The 20614-nt window shown below is 33.5% G+C and overlaps 3 protein-coding genes across 8 annotated transcripts; all 3 read left to right on the forward strand.

The window, feature by feature from the left end:
• The first annotated feature begins 7129 nt into the window (after window positions 1-7129).
• LOC109192913 (biogenesis of lysosome-related organelles complex 1 subunit 1) lies at window positions 7130-9368 on the forward strand. Of its 4 annotated transcripts, none has more exons than XM_019343628.1 (6): window positions 7130-7192; window positions 7245-7290; window positions 7381-7430; window positions 7623-7766; window positions 7853-8058; window positions 8974-9368. In XM_019343628.1, the coding sequence occupies exons 4-6, from the start codon at window positions 7664-7666 to the stop codon at window positions 9061-9063; spliced, it is 399 nt and encodes a 132-aa protein (XP_019199173.1). In that variant the 5' UTR covers window positions 7130-7192; window positions 7245-7290; window positions 7381-7430; window positions 7623-7663; the 3' UTR covers window positions 9064-9368. The 4 variants fall into 4 exon arrangements, with proteins under 4 accessions (XP_019199173.1, XP_019199170.1, XP_019199171.1 ...); XM_019343625.1 differs by having other exon boundaries at window positions 7138-7192; window positions 7371-7430; XM_019343626.1 differs by lacking the exon at window positions 7130-7192 and having other exon boundaries at window positions 7239-7290; window positions 7637-7766.
• A 437-nt stretch (window positions 9369-9805) lies between these two features.
• Window positions 9806-12719, forward strand: LOC109192898 (pentatricopeptide repeat-containing protein At4g01400, mitochondrial). 3 transcript variants are annotated; one of them, XR_002056165.1, is made up of 4 exons: window positions 9806-10098; window positions 10328-11838; window positions 12049-12314; window positions 12391-12704. XR_002056165.1 is itself a non-coding variant. In XM_019343607.1 (3 exons), the coding sequence occupies exon 2, from the start codon at window positions 10434-10436 to the stop codon at window positions 11811-11813; it is 1380 nt and encodes a 459-aa protein (XP_019199152.1). In that variant the 5' UTR covers window positions 9806-10098; window positions 10328-10433; the 3' UTR covers window positions 11814-11815; window positions 12430-12719. The 3 variants fall into 3 exon arrangements, 1 of the variants encoding a protein (XP_019199152.1); XR_002056164.1 differs by having other exon boundaries at window positions 10328-12314; XM_019343607.1 differs by lacking the exon at window positions 12049-12314 and having other exon boundaries at window positions 10328-11815; window positions 12430-12719.
• A 2681-nt stretch (window positions 12720-15400) lies between these two features.
• LOC109192911 (peptidyl-prolyl cis-trans isomerase FKBP15-1-like) lies at window positions 15401-19155 on the forward strand. The gene is made up of 6 exons (XM_019343621.1): window positions 15401-15560; window positions 15690-15739; window positions 16445-16507; window positions 16815-16905; window positions 18329-18433; window positions 18886-19155. The coding sequence occupies exons 1-6, from the start codon at window positions 15506-15508 to the stop codon at window positions 18972-18974; spliced, it is 453 nt and encodes a 150-aa protein (XP_019199166.1). The 5' UTR covers window positions 15401-15505; the 3' UTR covers window positions 18975-19155.
• Window positions 19156-20614: the final 1459 nt, after the last annotated feature.

A 20614-nucleotide genomic window follows, 5' to 3' on the forward strand; every position in this document is an offset into this window, starting at 1 on the left:
TCGACGACGCCATCTTCCTTACGCTCAGTTTGCCGTTTGCTGCTCTCTCGTCGACACCCATCTTGCTATCCATCGTCTCTACTTTTGTTCTCCGACTGAGATGGCCGGTAGCGATGGTAGGAACCCTGAACATCCCTTCCGGCGACGTGGTCGTCCGTTGTTCGAGGTGGGTTTTTTTTTTTTTTTTTTTTTTTTTAATTCCTTTGCAATGTGTGCCTATTTTAATCGTATATGAGTTGCAGTGTTGTTTGATTTTGCTTGTTTTGCATTCGGTTTTCTCTTTCGTTTTTTGGTGTCCATTTTGTTTATTTAATTTTGTTTGATTTTCGTTCGTTTTCCCTTTCGTTTTGTGGTTGTTTGTGTTTTTTTTTTTTATTTGATTTTGTTTTGACTGGAAACTATGGTGGCTATTGATCTTTTTTTTTTTTTTTTTTTTTTTTTTTTTTGTGTTCTTCGAAAATGGATCTTTTAGAAGCACTGATTAGTGTAATTTTGGTATTCTGCAGTAGCTGGTGCTATAATAGAGAGTTATCCATCATCCTTCCTACCCCTTTTTTGAAAAAAATTGTAGGTAGATAAGCTGAAACATAATTTAAACTTCAAAATCTTATTTTAGTTTGATGCACTTGTGTAATATATCTTGTTGTATTTGTAGTTTGATTTTCCAAGCTCTTCATGTGTGTATAGTAACCATTGTTTGTGCACTGTGTATGTGTGCAGTTTAATACACTTCATTGTGCCATCTAAGTTTAGAGTTTTAAAGTTGTTTATAGTGTCTTTTGTGGTTTTGTAAGTCTGTGGGTTTAAATGGTATTATTTTCATGTAATAGATGTGGGGGTGTACGCATATGGGTAGGTTGTTGGTGTTTGGTTTGTTAGTTTGATAGGGTGTGCCTTTTATCACAGTTGAATGTGTACCTTGGTTGAGGTTTATAAAGTTGTTTCCTTCCTGTGTGGTTCGATATGTTGTTTGGTTTATAGTTATTGGCGTGTGTATGTTAGTAGTGTTGTGTGTGCACATGTGATATATGTGTCTGTTCTATGTACATTAAGCAAACAGTGCGCTCCTTGTTAGCTGTGTGCTCTTTAGTAGTGCTACGTGTGCACTTGTTCTGTATATATAATTCTTTTGGGCTCTGACTTCCTCATTACGAATCATGTGCTTTTTGGGTGTTGTTGGTGTAACATATTATACAGGAGAGCAACCTCAGGTTGATGTTGGAGGGCAGTCCGGCACACGCAATTCATCCTAACGGCCCATAAACTTGTTTTCCTTTTTTTTTTTTTTTTTTTTTGGTAAAGTATTTGAACACGTTTTAACACACAGTATAACATATGTGCACACTGAAGTTTATCACAGCAGCTTGGTTATCTTCACGGTTACACCAAATGGCACACACATATCTTCCTAACTGCACACATGCATTTATCAATTTTCATCCACCTTTTTCCCCAAGTGTTCAATTTTGTGGTGTATTTAATTTGCAATGTTTTGTATAGCTCTTTACCCTTTGTCAAAAAGATTTGTTATCTGTGTTCCTTGATGATGTGGTTGATGATCGGTATGGGGGTGTTGTAGGGAGGATTATCCAGATAAGGATGCAGATGCGTTGGTGCAATGCACGTAACAAAGTGGATTGCGGTGTCTTTGCAATGCGGCATATGGAGACCTTTTTGGGTCAATAAGTGAATGCATGGGATTGTGGTTTGCAAACGGTTGATACTAGGGGTCTTGATTTGTTGAGGATGACTTATTTGCGTAAGATTTTGACGATTGAGATTAACGTTCACAATTCCAAGAACATTCGTAGTATAGTTGAATAACGTCATGTCCTCGTTCAAAGCTATCTTCGTGTGTTCATTTGTAGCTAGTTGATTAGTGATTTAGTTTAGTTCACTTGGGCACATTCATGTATTCTAATTATGATATTTGATAGCTAATCAATGGTTAATTTATGCTAGTTTTGTTGCCAATTTTTCCTTAATCAATGTCGTTTTCCTGTAATGTTTCACACATCGTTAACACGTTTCCAATGCACAACACAGGTTATCATATCATCTTGTATTCGATGTTCCAGTATATTAGAACTCTGGCACGCTGTGCCACACACACTGCAACATGGCACACAGAGTAAATTATAAGTGCACATCGTGCCCTTCTTCTCTTTTCACCCGTGTACAAATTCTTTACGGTTTGACTCACACACTTTAAGTCGTTGGTAAGTGCTTTTACAGACGTTTAGAATTGCACATTTACATATCAACTTAAGTGCACGCCTCGTTATGGCCACAATACCGCAACACAATATGGCACACATGGTGAAACCCATGTGCACACAAACTTCATGTATGTTTTTTCGGACAGAATCTAATTACATCCAGTATGGCACACGCGTGACTCCCAAGTGCACACCATAATCCAACACCTCATCCTGGTTTCTGACGCGTCAATCTGTCAGTATCACCGCACACTTTGGCACATATAGTATACCCCAGGTGCACACCAATTTCTGTGTCGCCTTTTCAGCCGCGCTCAGTCTGTACGTTATGGCACAACCGATTTTCCATAAGTGCACGCTTAAAAGAATAACATCAACCTGATTTTTATGGGGTACAACTCCCAGAGTTTATGCACATTATAAAAGAACATGGTTAATAGGTCTCTAGACATATAGAGCAAATATTATGAACATAGTATAGGCTAAATGTTATTAAACATGATGCTTTGTAGTACAATATTTATATACATTAAGCTCTCTCTCTCTTTTTTTTTTTTTTTTTTTTTTTTTTTTGAACATATAAAAGGAACATCATTAACATACTATAAATTGAATAAAAATACATATGATATACATTTAGCTTAGTGTTTATGGATATTAATATTCATCAAACACCTGGATGAACTCCATGATGAGCCGTCATGACCTGTGGAGCATTGTACAATTATTTACTCAGTATATGGTTAAACAGTGTGGCACAAACATTAGAACCAATGTGCACGCCCTCAGGGCTTCTCTAGCCTGTCTGGCACATTCATAACCACATAGGTGCACACACGATAATCACGCCTACGGAGTTTGGAATATGTAGAAGGACACAATTATTCTCCGTACACGTGATTTGTTATGTGTGCTTACCTTGAGTTCTGTGTGCACACAACTCAGGTAGACTAGTACGGATTGTGCACATCAGAGTCGCAGTTCGTAACTTTATTTACTCAGTATATGGTTACGCGGTGTGGCACAAACATTAAAACCAATGTGCACACCATCGGGGGTTCTGTGGCGTGTATGACACATTCATAAACCCGTAGGTGCACACACGGTAATCACGCATACAGAGATTTGGAGGTGTCGAAGCACGCATTCACTCTCCGTACACGTGATTTCATGAGTGCACTCACCTTTAGTTGTGTGTGCACACATCTAAGGCTGTCCAAGTCGGGTTGTGCACTTCAGAGTCGTACTATGTGCCGTTATAGCAGAATTAGTCTGTGTTTATCAAAATTGCCAACCCAGGTTTGTGCACATAAAGTAATAGTACTCTTCATGCATTTGCACACAGCAGTATGATAATGAACAATTCATCTAATTCCAGGCTATAACTCATCATTACGTATGTACGACTTCAATTGAATCCAAAATTGAAAAAGGAATAGGTATAGGAATTGAAATATTATTCTTACCTTCGTGGTCTTCACTTTCCATCCTACAACATCAAACTTCAATTGTCACTTGTCTTTGTCTGTCTCCGGATGCACATTAACGTCGAGATTGAGCAAACGTCGATGGCAGATGATCCTGGGGAGATTAGGCGATCGCAGACTTTCAGACTAATTGGACTCCTTATCTTCTCTTCCTGAAATCTTGGAATCAATTCAAATATAATATTAGTTTATAATTGGTCCCTGGATCAACTAGTATCCTTTTTAATTAATTATGTTAAAGATCTACATATAAATGATTACTTTATCTGGACCATTGATTGAGTAAATTTTAAGGGCTTGGATTAGTTCTTATGTTCCTACCTAACCAAGGGTTCTTACTTGAAGTCTCCCATATATATATACTAGTTTTTTACGCGCATTGCGCGATTGGGATAATGCCCAATGTTTTTTTTTTAAAATAAGTACTTTAAAGTATATTAAGGCAAGATTATATTGAAATTGTTCATGCATAGATAATTGAAGGTTGAATTTGCATATTTAAATAGGTAATTCTTCTCCCAAGGTTGAGTCCCCTACCCCAAGGGCCCCCCACACTCTGACCCGACAGAGCATTGTAGGAAGTTGTAAATCACGGTGACTCAATGGTTTAGCAGACAGGACCAAATGCCGGTGCGAACAAGGAATCTGCCCACTTTGGACATAATTCCCGCATTGCCGCCGCCGAGGTTCAAACCTTGGTCTCTTCTCCCAAATACTGCCCACTAAACCATTGAGCTAAGCCCGTGCGGGTTAAATAGGTAATTCTAAGTTTACAAATGCAAGATAATATAGTCAAGATTGATTATAATTGTCAATAAAATAATTGTATAGGTATTGTTGAAACCAAATACGGGACATAAGGGAGAACAAATAAAAATTAGGGCATAAAATATTAAATATATACTAATATTGTTTGAGGAGATTTCGACATTAGGATTTGTGGTTAAGTTCTATTAAGACTTTAATATTAGAATTAGATTAATGGTGTAATTATAATTCTATATTAGACGTTAATATTAAAATTAGACTAACGGTGAATTAACGGTATTTAACGGAAAAGTTAAATGGATAATCATATAATTAAGGATAAATTAGAAAAATTTAAAAAAAAAAATTAAAACCTGAACAATTTGAACCATTCATTTGATTTAATAATTTGGCGGTCATTTTTTCTACCCAATGTTAATAATTAAATAAATTCGTTGGTCAAATCCGCTAATATAACCCGCTAACTACTGATTGTCAAACAAGGACATTGCAGGGTAGTTCTCACTTCAATTTGTTGTGTGATTTGAATACTCTCTTTGTCACAAAATCTCTCAAGTAGTTAATATGGTTGGCTTTATTAATTATATATTTTTAATTTTTCATGGTATTAATAAAATACTTGGTAAATAAATATATAGCATTATTTTGTATTATAACTTTGATATTTAATTAGAAAAATAGTGCACAAAAAAGATAATAGACAATGTAGTGAATATAATCAATTGATGAATTTGAATGTAAAAATTTTTACATTTGAGAAAAATAAAGACAATATAACTAATGAAAATATTTCTCTTAATTAATTTATTGATAATGAATAATTTTTTTTCACTGAATTAAGACATTGTAAGGACAATGTAGCGAATATAATCAATTAATAAATTTGAATATAAAGAATTTTTATATTGTAGAAAAATAAAGACAATATAACTAATACAATTATTTCTCTTATTTAATTTATTGATAATGAATAATTTTTTTTTGAATAAAGGCATTGTGGACACATAATTCTAAATTAAAGAAATGCATATCTATAATTTTTTGTTGTAGCTACTAAATTATTATTTATAAAATTTAATAAGAGTAAAATAGAGTACTAATTATGCCAACTTTGATTGGGATGAGGTTCGAACCTAAGACCTTTTTTTTTTTATTGAAATTAATGAGTAAGTTAACGGTGAACTAACGACAATTCTTAAAATTTTAACGGAATTAGTAACGGTGTGTGGGTATTTTAGGAAATTTTAGTGTAAAATTTAAATCTTATCAATCTTTTAATCAATCTGAGCCATTCATTTGATTAAAATCTGTGACCGCCATTTTTTCTACCCATTATAGGCCTAACTCTCTTGGACTCTTATTAGTATATATATATTACGAATATAAACACAAAAAGAATAAAAATCAAAATATATAAGTATTTATATGAATATTATGAAACATATACTAAAAAAGTTTAAGAGAGAGAGAAAATTGGTAGAGTTTAGGTATGAGGAAAATATAGGATAATGAAGAAAAAAATAATGTTATTAAATTTAAATAGGTTTATAAAGTTTAAATTGGGAGAAAAAATAGAGTTTAAATAGAGAGAGAAAACATTCAAAGTTGTTTGAAAGAAAATTTTGAAATCTGAGGGGTTGATGGTTGGATTTCAACTATTTATATTTGAGAAGAAAAAGTTTACAAAAGTCTTAAAATTAAAATGTCTACAAAAGTTCATAACTTTTTGAACACCACGTGACTTTTAAAGACTCATTAAAAATCTTGATTAAATACCACATGACTTTTAAAGACTCTTTAAAAATCTTGATTGAATACCGCATGACTTTTAAAGACTTTCTAAAAGTTTGAATTGAATACCTCCAAACTTTTAAAATTCATAAAAGTCTTTAACACTTTATGAAAGTCATGATTGAATACACCCTCCTTATATTAATAATTTAATAGAAACAAAATAGGTGTTTGGTTGGTGACTTGTATGCCATACTATCGAATTCGGTACTTATTATTATACTTGTTTGTCTAATTTTGTTATTCTATTATTATTATATTTAAATTCTTTAATAATTATAATCGTAGTTATTTATTTCACTTTACTCTAAAATATGATTTCAATTTAATTACGGAGTATTTACTCTTCATATTTTATCAATCAAATTATTTTTTTAATATATTTTTATTAACTTACCAAAATTTGAGAGATTTTTACAGTGCTAATACTATCATACATCTATGTATACTAATTTTTGTTGTAATACTGCTTTAAAAAAAAATTGTTGTAATACAAACTACCAATATATGTGTCGTAACTCATAATACATGATATAATTGATTATATTACACACCCCTATACCTAATAGTATTATTAGTATGATATACAAAGAATTTAAATAGTTTAAAAGAAAAAATCCAATTAAAAGTACAATAAGATTTCTCTGGTCATAAACTTTGGCTGGCAATTTATTATTATTATTTGTTATTTTTAAATTTGTATGTATTGTACTCCTTATTTTTATTGTTGATGTTGTTGTTATTAGAAGAAAAAAAAAATCTATAGAGAAAAGATTGATTTTTTAAATTATTTATTTATGATAATAAAAATACACAACAGAGAAATGAAGCAAAATGAGAAAAAGAAGCCTATAATTTCTGCAATAAATAATCTAACGACGCCCAGACACCATCGGCCCATCGCCGGAGTCTTATCCGTCGTCTCTGCCTCTCCGCTTCTCACCCTCCGACCCTCTTAGCCTCTCCGTCTCCAGCTTCCCCTCTCCGACTCTCCGTGGGTTCGTGACCCAGTCTCCGGCTATCCGGTAAGTCCCTCTAACATCGTCTACTCATAGTTTCAAACTCATTTTGCTCATTCTTTTACTTCTCTTGCCTTTCCACATTGGAAACCCTAGATCGGAGATCTTCTTCGAATCCTTCAATCCATTAAGTAACATCCTAACAGGTATATTTTACTGCTATTTATTTATTTTTTTTCTAGAAAATTAAAGTTATAAATGACTTATAAAAGTTTTTTGAAAATTTTTCCTTCCCTGACTTCAATCCCTAAACTGTATAATCTGTATCCGAAAATTAAACTTTATAACTCTTATGACTTCGATAGTGTATTACAATTTACAGATTAATAGTTTTAATCTGTATGACAATCAGCAATTCAGTAGTGCTGGCCACTCAGAAATGGATCGGGTAAGACCCGGGGAGCCCAACAGTTTAGAAGCTTCACTGACGCAAATGATCAACGTTCACCATTATAGGTCACTCAAGCTCCGAGCATTTACAGGTCAGTTGCCGAACGGAAAAAGATTCTATTAGAATTTTGCGTGAGGGATTAAATTTTTTTTTTTCTTTTTGATGTGTAATAATCAGAGGAATCAAAGAAAGGTGCGGTGCGTAGTGCAAACCGGGTTTCAAATCTTCTGGTCGATGCGGTGAATGGCAGTGTCCAAGAGGCTTACGTGATAGAGAAGAAGATCGAATTGGAAATTCGAGCATTGGCGGCCGCCATTATGCGGTTTGGAAAGCAAACCGATCAGTGGCTCGCCGCTTCTCATGCTATCAATACTGCAATTAAGGTATTCTTTGGTTTATATTTCTTTCCATTTTATATGTGAATTGAATAGCATGTCAAAAACGGATGAGGAGTTTGTACCTGTGTTTTATCCAAGTAGCCCGTAGTTAATTCAAACCAGTTGAAGGATTATAATTATTTTTTTCAAGCCGTTTTGACTTGTCCTATCTATTAATCTGTTACCTATGCATGATCATATACAATGAAAATTGAAATCCATGAGTGATTAGCATATAATCATTTAGGTTGGTTGTGTTTGAAATAGTGCTCTAAATGGTCATTATGTTAATCTTTAAATAAACCTAGTTGTTAAATGCTAAGAATATGAAACTTATAGGTCTGATTGATGTTTAGAAGGATTTTAAAAATGTTAATTGTTTGCCTTGCTTGAGCACTTGAGCTTGGAGAATTCTATGAACAATGATGTGATATTTTTCTTTGTATTTGTTCTAATTATACCGTTTCACATTCAATATTCAATTATCAGAATGTAGTTCTTCATTGGTTTGTATTTTATTTACATTTTCTCAAATGCACGAAAGTATTGTTTATTGGTGCAATCTTAAACGATTTCATAAACTTGGGTTATTTTGAGTGGATATTGAAGTGCTTTCCCCTCCTCCCCTGACCTTCTTAGCATTCATCATGGAGCTCTTGAGTTCCAAACACCCTTCCTTTCTTATACACCATGTTATAAAAGTTCAACTTCTTGAATACTAATTCTTTCTTGTAGTAGTCCATAAATGTGTGATAATGATAGGTGCCAGGAAATCAAAATGGTCTTTTGATTTTTCACAAAAAAAGAGCAACAATAGTAATTCTTGATATGCTAGTAAGCATAGGATTACTAATTATTGCTTGGATTTTATTTTTATCAGTTAAAGGGTGCAATGTTGATAAGGTGGCTTATGTGTTGCAGGAAATTGGAGATTTCGAGAATTGGATGAAGACCATGGAATTTGATTGTAGAAGTATCAGTGCTGCGATCCGTAACATTCACCAATCATAGTATAACTAAACCTCCCCTTGCCTCTAGCTTATACATCAAGTTCAATCTATCATTAATTCTTGACATTTCTTGTATACATGTACAATCTATTATAGATGATTTTTATGCAATTACTCTAGCCTTAGAATCTTGCTCTGATCGACAAGTTGCCAACTTGCCACAACATCATTGTACAACAGTCCTTCAAATAATAAAATATTACTCTGTAGTATTAAAAGTTCTGTAATGGCTGTTTTTATACTTCTTTTCAATGGATTATAACTCTCTTAAGATATTCATTGTAATGTAACTTGAGATTCACATCCTGAGTAATTGTCGTTGTTGTTTTTTTGTTCTTTTGGGTTTAAACATTGGTTGTCATTTTCATGTTGAATACAGTTACCTCTGTGCCATACAACAGCATAGCTTATCTTTGTATTATTAATAAGTTAACAATGGTTGCAAATGACATTTAACTTCATTCTGGGTCAGGAGTGGATCTACAATGACATTTAACTTCATTCAAATAGGGAACTTGGTTTGTAGCAAAACTTTTTTCTTACAAAAAAATGAATTTTGCAAGAGAAGAAAAGAAAAAGACTTGAAATGCGTGTTTGGAGAGCACTCTGCGTCCCTTTTTTAATCATTTTTTTTTTTTTAAATATTGTCAGAAACGTTTTTTATTTTTTATTTTCTTTTCTTTTTCTCTCCTAAAAAATTGTGTAAAAACAACAGATGTGTTATTTCCAGAAAAAAAAAAACAAAAAAAAACAACAGATATGAATGCTAAGCCCTGAGTTCTCACAATCTCACAGACTCACTGTTCGTCTGTTCTATGCCACTCCGCCCCTGCCTCCACCCTTCCGCCGTCGCCGTTTCTCCTCCAATCGGCTGCCGCTACCTTCACTGCCTCTTCCGTCGTCGCCGTTTGTCCTCCAGACACTAGTCAGCGCCGTTTCTCCTAGACCGCCGGCGTCCCTTAGACCCTTACTCCTTCGCCAACGACGCCAAGCGCTCCATACAATGGAGCGTCCTAGGAAACCAGTCAAACCACAGGTAATTTATTAATTTTAATTTTATCATCAGGGTCTCTGGTTTATTCCCAGTCCTTAAAATTCCCTTTTTTTTTTTTTAAATTTTATCTGTTAATTTACTGCTTTTTTGTTGCTGAAATTTCTTCTTCTTCTTCTTCATGGAGAGATATGGCCGTAGAGGATAAGGGTAGGGATGTACTAGATTTTTATTACTGTAATTATAACCTATGCCTCATTGCTTTCATTTACAGGGAATTTGTTTGAAGAAACTGGTACATGATATATCATTGCACTTTGAATAAGGGGTGAGGAAACACCTAAAAAGGGAACAAGCTTTCCCTGTAAATTTTAGCAAAGATGCGCTTAGTTCCTCTTCATCTCTTAAATGTCACCATTCATGCTGCTAAGCACCAGCCAAAAATTTCAGCATCATGTGCCCTTTTCTCTTCAACCTTGCATAGTTGTCTAGAGAAACAAGATAAACACCAAGAGCCCTCGATTTGGTCTGCAGCTCGAATCCAGAAATTGATTGCTTCACAATCGGATCCACTACTGTCCAAAGAAATCTTTGATTTGGCATCTTGCCAGCCGAATTTCAAGCATTCTTATGCTGCATTCCACACCCTCATCATTAAACTTGGCCGTGCTCGCCACTTTTCACTCATGGAGTCCGTCCTATACTCTCTAAAGTCCCAACCGTTTTCCATTTCCCCATCACTATTCTCAAACATCATCCAGATCTACGGTGATGCTGGGCTTCCTGACAAAGCCCTCAAAACCTTTTACACAATCCTGGAGTTCAACATGAAACCTCGTCCTAAACACCTCAACCAAATTCTTGAAATCCTTGTTGCTCATCATCATTTTATTCGGCCTGCATTTGACCTCTTCAAATCTGCTCATCGGTATGGAGTCTCACCCAACACCAAATCTTATAACATCCTGATGCAAGTTTTTTGTTTGAATGACGATTTAAGCATTGCCTACTCGCTGTTTAATCAAATGTTTAAAAGAGATGTTTTGCCAGATGTGGAGTCGTATAGAATCATGATGCAAGGGTTGTGTAGAAAGAGTCAAGTGAATAAAGCTGTTGATTTGCTGGAGGATATGCTTAATAAAGGGTTCATTCCAGATACTTTAAGCTACACCACTTTGTTAAATAGCTTGTGTAGGAAGAAGCAGCTTAGGGAGGCTTTTAAGCTACTTTGTAGAATGAAGGTGAAAGGTTGCAATCCTGACATAGTTCATTACAATACTGTTATTTTAGGGTTCTGTAGGGAAGGGCGTGCACTTGATGCTTGTAAGGTACTTGAGGACATGCCCACAAATGGATGCCTACCCAATTTGGTGTCTTATAGAACATTGGTTGGAGGCTTATGCAGTCAAGGAATGTATGATGAGGCAAAAGGTTATGTGCAGGAGATGATGTCAAAAGGGTTTTCTCTACATTTTTCGGTTGTTCATGTATTAGTCAAGGGCTTTTGCAACCTTGGTAAGATTGAGGAAGCATGTGAAGTGGTGGAGGTGTTGTTGAAGCACCAGAACATTGTGCATATTGACACTTGGGCTGAAATTATACCTAGGATTTGTGAGGAGGACAATGCTGGGAAGTGGGGTGATATTTTAAAAGAAATTACCAAGGTTGAGATAAAGCCTGACTCAAGAATAGTGGATGTTGGTGCTGGTCTTGGTGAATTTTTGATCAATAAAATTAAAAGCAGATCAAGTATGGTTTGATTGCTTCTTGGAAAAGGAAGTTTATATTTCTTGTGAGAAACTTATTTGTCTTTGCAAGCTTATAACTCAAAGCAGCAATCCTCAATCCCTGTTCTTATTGTCTAACTGCTGATTCCCAGTTTTTACTTGAGTTCTTAAAGTGTAGCCTTTGAAGCTATGAAGTCTTGACCCTATGAAGTTTCATTGTCCAGAATGAAGTTAAATGTCATTTGCAATCATTGTTGCCATTTCAAACAGTTGTGGAGAATGGGACATCAGAACACTTAGATTTAAGATGATATTTTTGGAGCTGGATGGATGTTTGTCACTCTTGTCTGGCTTCTTATAGTTGTACTTTGAAAGCCATGAACTCTGTTAATAATACAAAGATAAACTATGTTGTTGAATGGCACAGAGGTAAATTTATTCAACACGAAAATGACAACCCAAAAAAAAAAACATTACTCAGGATGTGAATCTCAAGTTACATTACAGTACTAGCTCCCTTCCGATGCTTCTTAGGTAAGTCACAATTGCTAGCCCATTTTTTATTGCTGAATCTAAGTTTTGATTTTTAACCTTTGTTTTTGAACTTCAGGCCATTGCCTCAAATGGGTGCTCTTCAATCCCTGCTACCGCTCTACTCCGCCTGTCTCTTCTGCCCGCCTCACCTGTTGCCTCGGCCTCAACTCTAAGTGCTCCTGCTTGTTGTCTCAGGGTATGCTCTAAGTGCCAATCCAGGAGTTTGATACCTATTTTGTAATGTATCTATCTGTAAGCAAATCTTCTTCATTATATTGGGTTTTGTAAGCAAGTCTTTCTTTGACATTTGGTTGAAGAACTTCAATTTTGTCCTCTAATCTCTATGGAATTTCTTTTGAACAAATAAGTTGATATTTTGGACAGTATGAATGCTTTTTGTTCAAATGAATTTATGACATAATACCTGTTCACCTCTTTTGCATTTTGAATATGGAATAATTTTAACAGAAAACATCAGTATGTTGATAACATTTTAGAGTAAGCTATTGCTTTTGTAAAACCAGTTAAGACACTTATAGCTTAAGCTTGGAATTATGATGTGCTGTAGTAGGCACATATACAGTAATAAGAAACTGATGATGGGGCCAAAGGACTTCTGGTCGAGCGGCATAGTTGTGGCCCATTAAACTATTGACTGTTAGAGTTTAGTACAGTCGTTATATCGTGGATCGCGGTGCATAATCGATTATGCATCGCGCATCAAAACGGCGCCGTTTCTTTAAGTAAAGAAACGGTGCGCTGTTAGTGTTAACGGAGTGACACTACCGTGTATCTAAACCGACACTACCTCACGTATTATTTTTATATTGTCAAATGAAACTGTAGTTATATCAAAATGATACTGTAGTTGTAGTAAAATGAAACTGAATAACATTTCACATATTTGAGTGTATATTGTACAATGAAGTTGTAATTATATCAAAATGATCATGTAGTTGTGTTTTAATGAAACTATAGTGTATATAAAATAAAATTAACTAACATTTTTTCATATTTGAGTGTATAAATATTGAATGAAACTGTAATTATATCGAGATGAAACTGTAGTTGTGTTGAACTAAAACTGCCGTGTATACAAAATGAAACTGAAGAACAAAGTTATTTTTTGCGGAACGGATTCCGTTTCTATTCATTAAATAAAACGACGTCGTTTTGATGCGCGGTGCATGATATAATTTGCCAGTGTAGTACCGGTTCAAACCTGTGACCTCTCATTTGGGAGAGTTGCATTTATGCCGCTTGACTACAAGGTCTTAACAATTTCAAGAATTTTTTAAAAATATTACTCCGTATAATATTATTCTATAACAGCCCGTTTGGTTTGCTGGAAAATATTTGAAGGGAAATGGAATTCAAATTCCATGGAAAACAAATTACTAGGAAAATAGATTCCATTGTTTGGTTAGTGGAAAAGAAATTACTGGGAATATGAATTCCATTGTTTGGTTGAGTTTGGAATGATAAGGAATTATGAATATAAAGACCAATATGCCCTTAACAATAATTTATACATGTGTAGTTAATAAATTTTGATGAGGGCAAAATAGTCTATAGTACTATATTTTCTTCCCAACTCATTTGGAAAACAAAATACCAATGTTTAGGTAGGATTTTCTTTTCTTTCACCTTTGGGAAGTCAAATTCCCATGGAAAAGATTTTCCATCCAACCAAACAAGGTAAAACATAATTTTCCTACATTTCATGGAAAATCTTTTCCATGGAATTTGATTTCCATCCAACCAAACACCCCCTAAGAGAATCAGCATTTTGGTTCCTCAATTGGCTCCTAACTATTAATGTAGTCCGTAGTTTTCAATTTCAACCAATTTGATTATCCAATTGTTTAAGATTTCGTCAATTAAACCCTTTTAGGGACCAAAATGATGAAATTTTTAAAATGTAAAAATTACCATTTTGGTCACTAAATCATTGGAAAGGGTTTAATTGACGATTTTTTTTTTTGTTAGATTTTTTTTTTTCCTCTTCTTTCTTCCTTCTCTTTCCTATTTGTCATTGCAAAAATCACAAAAAAAAAGTGAGGGTGCTCTAAGAGCAACTGCAATAGAGTTTTTGGGGGAGTTTTGCACCTTTTAATCCTATGTCGAGGAGAGCGAGCGCATTGGAGAGAGAGAGGTGGACCAAGTGATTAAAATATAATATAGTAAAATGGTGGGTTTCACAAAAAATTGAAAAAAAACTTAAAATTAATGAGGATTAAAGTTTTTGTGATTGAGTATGATGATGAATGATGAGATGAATATTAGGGCTCACCAAAAATTAATGAAAAAATCTCAACTATTGAGGTTGCTCTGAGTAGGAGTGAGCATCTATCGATTTTGGGCGATTTTTGATTAATAAGCGAAATAACTGAAATTTTAATCGAACCTTCATAACCGATATAATCGAAATTGACAATTTCTTGTCGATTCTAGTCGATTTAATATAACCGAATTTTTGTAGTAAAATAGCTTGGGGGACCTTTGAAGACAAACAAGGCTGCAGCTTTGGCGAAATTCCTCGAGAGAAAATTGCAGGAGCCGAATGGATCGGCCTCTGTTGATCCAAGACTCGTGGAACTCACAGTGAAAAATGCTCAAGCGACTGTTCAATCAAGTGGAACATCTAGTTCAGGAGGAACAGTGATTAAAATGCTCTGTTCAATCAATTAAAATTAATGTGTACATTATATGATTAAAATTAATGTGATAAATTATGAACTTGTAAAATATAAGTGAAATGAGATTAGATTTTTTTATTTTTTTTTAAAAAAAAGATTTTCTTTTTCTTTAGATTAATTTTGATTTTTTTTATCAATTTTTTATTTTCTCTTGAAAAATCAATAATCAACTGAAAAACTGAAATAACTTAAGTTTTTTGAAATCAAAATATTCAGATGGTTCCATTTTCGGTCGCTCCCATTTTTTTCTCACCCCCAGCTTAGAAGATGACATGGCAAACCGCAATCATTTCTCTGTCCTTAGCTGATGTGGAAAGCCGCAATTGGGTAGTCATTCGTATTATTACGTGGGACTGTGGGAGCTTCACCGTTGTTAGCCGTGGACCCGATCGTGGCCAATTATATCTCTAACTTCAATTCTTAAGCACACTCGACTGGATCACTGGGAAGGCCAATTTTGCAGTGAGAGGAAACTCGAGAAATAGAGCGAAAATGAGATTCGGCTATGCGGTTTCAGTTCTTCTACTTCTCGCGGTTTTAACATTAGGTAATCAAATACTTTTCTGTTTTTCCTTTGAAGGAAATTGTTGCTATTTCGCTCTTTGAGCTGACAATCGAATATTTAGAAATGGAGTAATTCGCAATTCCTTCCGTTTTGAATTTTGTGTGTTTCCAGTTGCAGCGAAGAAATCTGGTGATGTTACGGAATTACAGATCGGTGTGAAGGTAAATCTTTGGGATTTCAATTTCTGTTCGTGTATATATAATTCCTTCATTTCTAACGTGAGTAGTGTCTAGTGTTATTATTTTTATTTTTATTTTTTTTTTATTTTTTTATTTTGGAATCGCTTAAGCCGAAGCATTGATGAGTTTTTGATTTCACAAGAAATATATGATATTCATATGCAAAAAGCATTGCTGCCAGGAAATGATTATCTTTGATTTCATATATCTCATCTTATTAGATAGAATAGTGTGTGATATTGTATGAATCGTGGATTGTGATTAGAATGTGAATAATATATGGTCCACTCAGAATTTCTTATTGATTATTGAATTGAATAAGCTAAAAACACTTGATATTAGGCTCTCTATTTCTCGGAAGTTTGGTACTAATCATCTAATTAGTTACTCACCTACTGTGTATCACATATATTCTGGTCTCTTAATTGCCATTAGAGATTATCAAGAAAGAAGTATGTGGCCAAATTAGAGTTCACATTGTTTGACACAAGGTCCAAGCCCCCTGCTTTCACTGAAATAACTTTATCTAATTTTTCAATTCTAATGTTTCTCAGATATGTTTTTCAATTTCTCCCCTTAATCTCTATTGATTGATTTTTATATTTGGACTTTCTTCATGTATTGCAGTATTGCTTATTTAGAAGTTAGAACCCACTCCTTATTATTTGTCTCTGCTTTTGGTTGCAGTATAAGCCAAAGACTTGTGAACTCCAGGCTCATAAAGGTGACTTAGTCAAAGTACACTATCGGGTGAGTACAACTATTACTACTAGTACTTATATTCTTGATATTTACACATAATAAAGAAAAAAAAAATCAAATTATAAAATTGACATTTATCTGTGTGAGAGTAATTTTTATATATTGGCTTGGTGGAACCTGCACTTAAATGAGATATTTGATTTACTCCTGCAAAAATGGTTACTCAGTTTGTATTTTGAGCTGGTGTACTGCGTTTAGTTATACTGCCACTAATAAAGATCAGTATCTGAGAAAATGAGCATTATTTGAATTTCGTAGCCTACTCAGTTTTGGAGCTTACTGCTGGTCTTTGCAGGGAAAACTCACTGATGGAACTGAATTTGATGCCAGCTATGAAAGGGGTGACCCCATTGAATTTGGGCTTGGTACTGGTCAAGTGATTAAAGGTATATTAAATATTTTAGAGGAAAATGAGAGACCCTTACTACCCTATAGTAATTTTATTGAAAATCACTTTAGGACTCCTGAAGCACAAGGGTTAACAAAAAAAAAAAACCTAAGAATATCAAACATGGAAGGTTTAAGTAATCCAAATAATCCTAGCACCATTGAAAAATGTTCATGTTAGTCCTATACCATTAAATTGGTTAATTTAATCTCTATTCTATACAAAAAAGCGAGCATCTAGGGCAAATGTTGGTAGAAGACATGTGGTTGATTGACTAGGCTGCCATGTCATTTAGCAAACGAAATAAATCAATCAATCAAGAAGCCACCTTTAAACCATCAAGCCAGTGACGCCTGCCAGTCTGCCACCCCCCCTCCCACCCTCCATTTAAAAAAAAATAAAAATTGTAAACTTAATACGGAGTATTAAATTATTATAACTGATTTGATAAAATTCAATTATTTAAAATCAAGTTCTTAATTAAAAAATTTAAACTAATTGTAAAATAAATTAAATTATATAAATTTAGCCTAAAATTAATCAAATCTTGTTAATATATATAATTAGAATTAATTGTTATCATTAATTAAACTTACTTATGACTGGCGAAATAGATATCTTATACAATAATTCAAATTGTGCTTTTGATATAATTTCAAATATAAAATAAAAGCATTATATTTATTAAAAGCTTTTGTTAACTGAACTCATTCCATATATAAATAAATTAAAAACAATTAATTTAATTCATATATCAATGAATTAATTAATTAGATCTTACTTTTTAAACAGATTATGTCGCTTTGAGTTTCATCACATTTGTATTGCCAAATTATGTAATATGTATTAGTGAATGCCTAACATTAGAAAATTGTATACCGCACTTGGCAAGAGTTAGTCCGGCCCCCTAAAAGTTATTTCTGGTTCTGCCCTTGGCCCCTTGTCAAGAGAAAACCAACATCATCTTACTAAGCTTTTAATTTGAATTTTGACTTGATGTGGTTTTCTTTTTCCTTTTTATTTTTTTCCCTTTAAATAATGATGATGTTGTCACATTAACGACACATAAGGAAACTGAACACCGTAGACTAGCGTAGGGATTAATTGTAATACTTAAACCAATATTTCCCAAACCCTTGCTTGGCGTATTCTTCTTTGGATCCATTTGATTTTAATCTTTCTTCATACTTATGTCCAATACTCTAATAGAAATGATGTTTTATACTTTTATTACTGGTCCCTGTTAAAGCTTTTGTGTTAAATATGTGATTGAACTTGAGTGGACTTTTTCTTCACTGTATTTGTCCTTCAGACAGGACACTTCTATGTGTGCAAAGGGTTCCATTTAAATGGCACCAAGATATTTTCCTCTTTTATTTATTTATATGTTCTTTTCCCTTGCTGGCTTTATTGGTCAACAGGATGGGATCAAGGACTACTAGGAATGTGTGTGGGAGAGAAGAGAAAATTGAAAATACCTTCTAAACTTGGTTATGGAGATAGTGGGTCCCCGCCTAAGATCCCAGGTAATAATACTACCATCATTTTCTTGGTACCCCAAATTCTTGTTTAGAAGCATAATACATTTGACCCAGGCATGCAGAGAGAGTAAAGAAGCATAAAGCCATCATACATTCTTCTATTTCTAGTATTAAATCTTTAATAACAATGTGATGTTAACCTGGTTTCCATTAACTTTGCCACTTTGGTTGCATCACCACCACTCTTTATTAAGTACAAACTAATGTCCCTTCTTGAGTAAAATCCAACAGGTTTAATATCTGAATCGGCATATGATACAAGAATCATACCATTTGTCTCATAATTCTATCCCTGCTTGGAAATAAATAATTGTTGGAAATGATTTGTTTCGATACGCAAGTTTAGCAGCATATTGAAGTGGTTTTAGGAATCTTTCCCGGGTTTTTTCGTATTGCAGTATTGCACTTCAACTAAAGTTTTGTGTGTGAATACTCAGGTGGTGCAACACTTATCTTTGACACTGAGCTTGTTGCCGTGAATGGAAAGACATCAGCAGGAGACAAAGCTGAGAACAGTGAACTATAATCTTACGGTGAATCGAAACAAGTGAAGTTTTTATTTTCTGGTAGCTTTGATTTTTGGGTCATGGGGGCATTATTAGCCAGTCCCTGAGTGGTTTTATCTGTGTTCTGTACGAAATATTCTGATCTGTATTTTGCAACACTAATCAAATGGCCTCAAAAGTTGCCTGGATGTCCTTTATTCACTCTTTCTATTCAGTAATCAACCTGATGTGATGAGGCCTATAAAACTATAAAACAAGAAGATACTCAAGGGGCTAGACGTCAACTCAAGACTTCCCGTTTGGTACATTTGAATAATTTTGCTTCAAAGGAATTTTTTTTAAAAATCAAATTGGTTTTTTTTTTTTAATTAAAAATAATGCATTTACCTTGAGTGATTTTTTATTTTTAATTTTTCACAAATTAAAAGATCTGAGTCGTTTGGTAATTTTGGATTTTTTTTTTCTTTTGTTGAATTACTTAATATTATAATAAGTTTTTCTACCCTTTTTTTTTTTTTTTTTTTTTTTTTTTTTTTTTTTTTTTTTAAATTTGTTGGTAAAAAGGAACAAAATATAACATTTATTTTAAATGTATATACAAGAATAAAGAAAAGTGCTATATCTAATTTAGAGTCTATAATTTAAAATTTATAACTAAGTAATTTGAAGCTTAATGACACACCCTCACGGTGTGTAGAAGATGGACTGGTTTTCTGGTTACACAGGCTGGGCCAAGAATAGCTCTCTAGCCTCTAGCATAGCCTAAGCCAACGGATATATATATATATATATATATATATATATATATATATATATATACCCGTCGCCCCACCTATATATTTGTAATAGCTCTAGCATAGCCTAATCAGTAATCACCCACCCATTGACGGCAAATTTTTATGTGGACTATCATTACTACACCATAAAAAAAAATACATTTTGAATATACTAAAAATAAAGTACATTTTAAATATACTAAAAATATATTATTTGTGTACTTGAATACACATTATAAAAAATAATGTGTTCTTAATACTTAAATAATGGACTTTCCATAAATATAATATACATTTTTAATATACTAAAAGTACATTATTTGATAATAGACAAAATAATGTATTTTATGTACACATAATGTAATTTTTATTTGTGATCTAAACTTATGCACTTGAAGTCTAAAGTTATGCAGCCAACGGTCAAAACTTATGTACCTTAAGTTTTAAGTTATGCACTCAAAGAAGAAACAACATGCACTCAAAGAAGGAACAATATGCATCCAAAGAAGGAATGATATGCACTCAAAGAAGGAAAATAATGAACCGAAAGAAAAAAGTAAATATGCACTAGAAGATAAACAATACATTCAAAGAGACATAATATGCACTCAAAGGAACAATATGCACCTAACGAAGGAAAATAATAACCCAAAGAAAAAAAAAAAACTAAACTTACATTAAATTACCATAATACCACCGCAATTTTTTAATTTTTTTAAAAAACTTTTCTTCATTATGGACACTAGATCTGGACGAAATCAATAATGAGATTTAACTTCATTTTTCATCTAAGACATCCTTCGCATATGATCTCTATTATATATATATATATATATATATATATATATATATATATATATATACACACACAGACAGAGAAATAA

This window comes from Ipomoea nil, unplaced genomic scaffold, assembly GCF_001879475.1.
Source record: "Ipomoea nil cultivar Tokyo-kokei standard unplaced genomic scaffold, Asagao_1.1 scaffold1834, whole genome shotgun sequence".
NCBI classification, from domain to species: Eukaryota; Viridiplantae; Streptophyta; class Magnoliopsida; order Solanales; family Convolvulaceae; genus Ipomoea; species Ipomoea nil.

Coding starts and splice junctions, on each gene's coding strand:
- LOC109192913 (XM_019343628.1), top strand. CDS start 7,664: ATGGATCGGGTAAGACCCGGGGAGCCCAACAGTTTAGAAGCTTCACTG. Junction 7,767..7,852: donor CAAGCTCCGAGCATTTACAG/GTCAGTTGCCGA, acceptor TGTAATAATCAG/AGGAATCAAAGAAAGGTGCG. Junction 8,059..8,973: donor CTATCAATACTGCAATTAAG/GTATTCTTTGGT, acceptor TATGTGTTGCAG/GAAATTGGAGATTTCGAGAA.
- LOC109192898 (XM_019343607.1), top strand. CDS start 10,434: ATGCGCTTAGTTCCTCTTCATCTCTTAAATGTCACCATTCATGCTGCT.
- LOC109192911 (XM_019343621.1), top strand. CDS start 15,506: ATGAGATTCGGCTATGCGGTTTCAGTTCTTCTACTTCTCGCGGTTTTA. Junction 16,906..18,328: donor TACTGGTCAAGTGATTAAAG/GTATATTAAATA, acceptor ATTGGTCAACAG/GATGGGATCAAGGACTACTA. Junction 18,434..18,885: donor GTCCCCGCCTAAGATCCCAG/GTAATAATACTA, acceptor GTGAATACTCAG/GTGGTGCAACACTTATCTTT.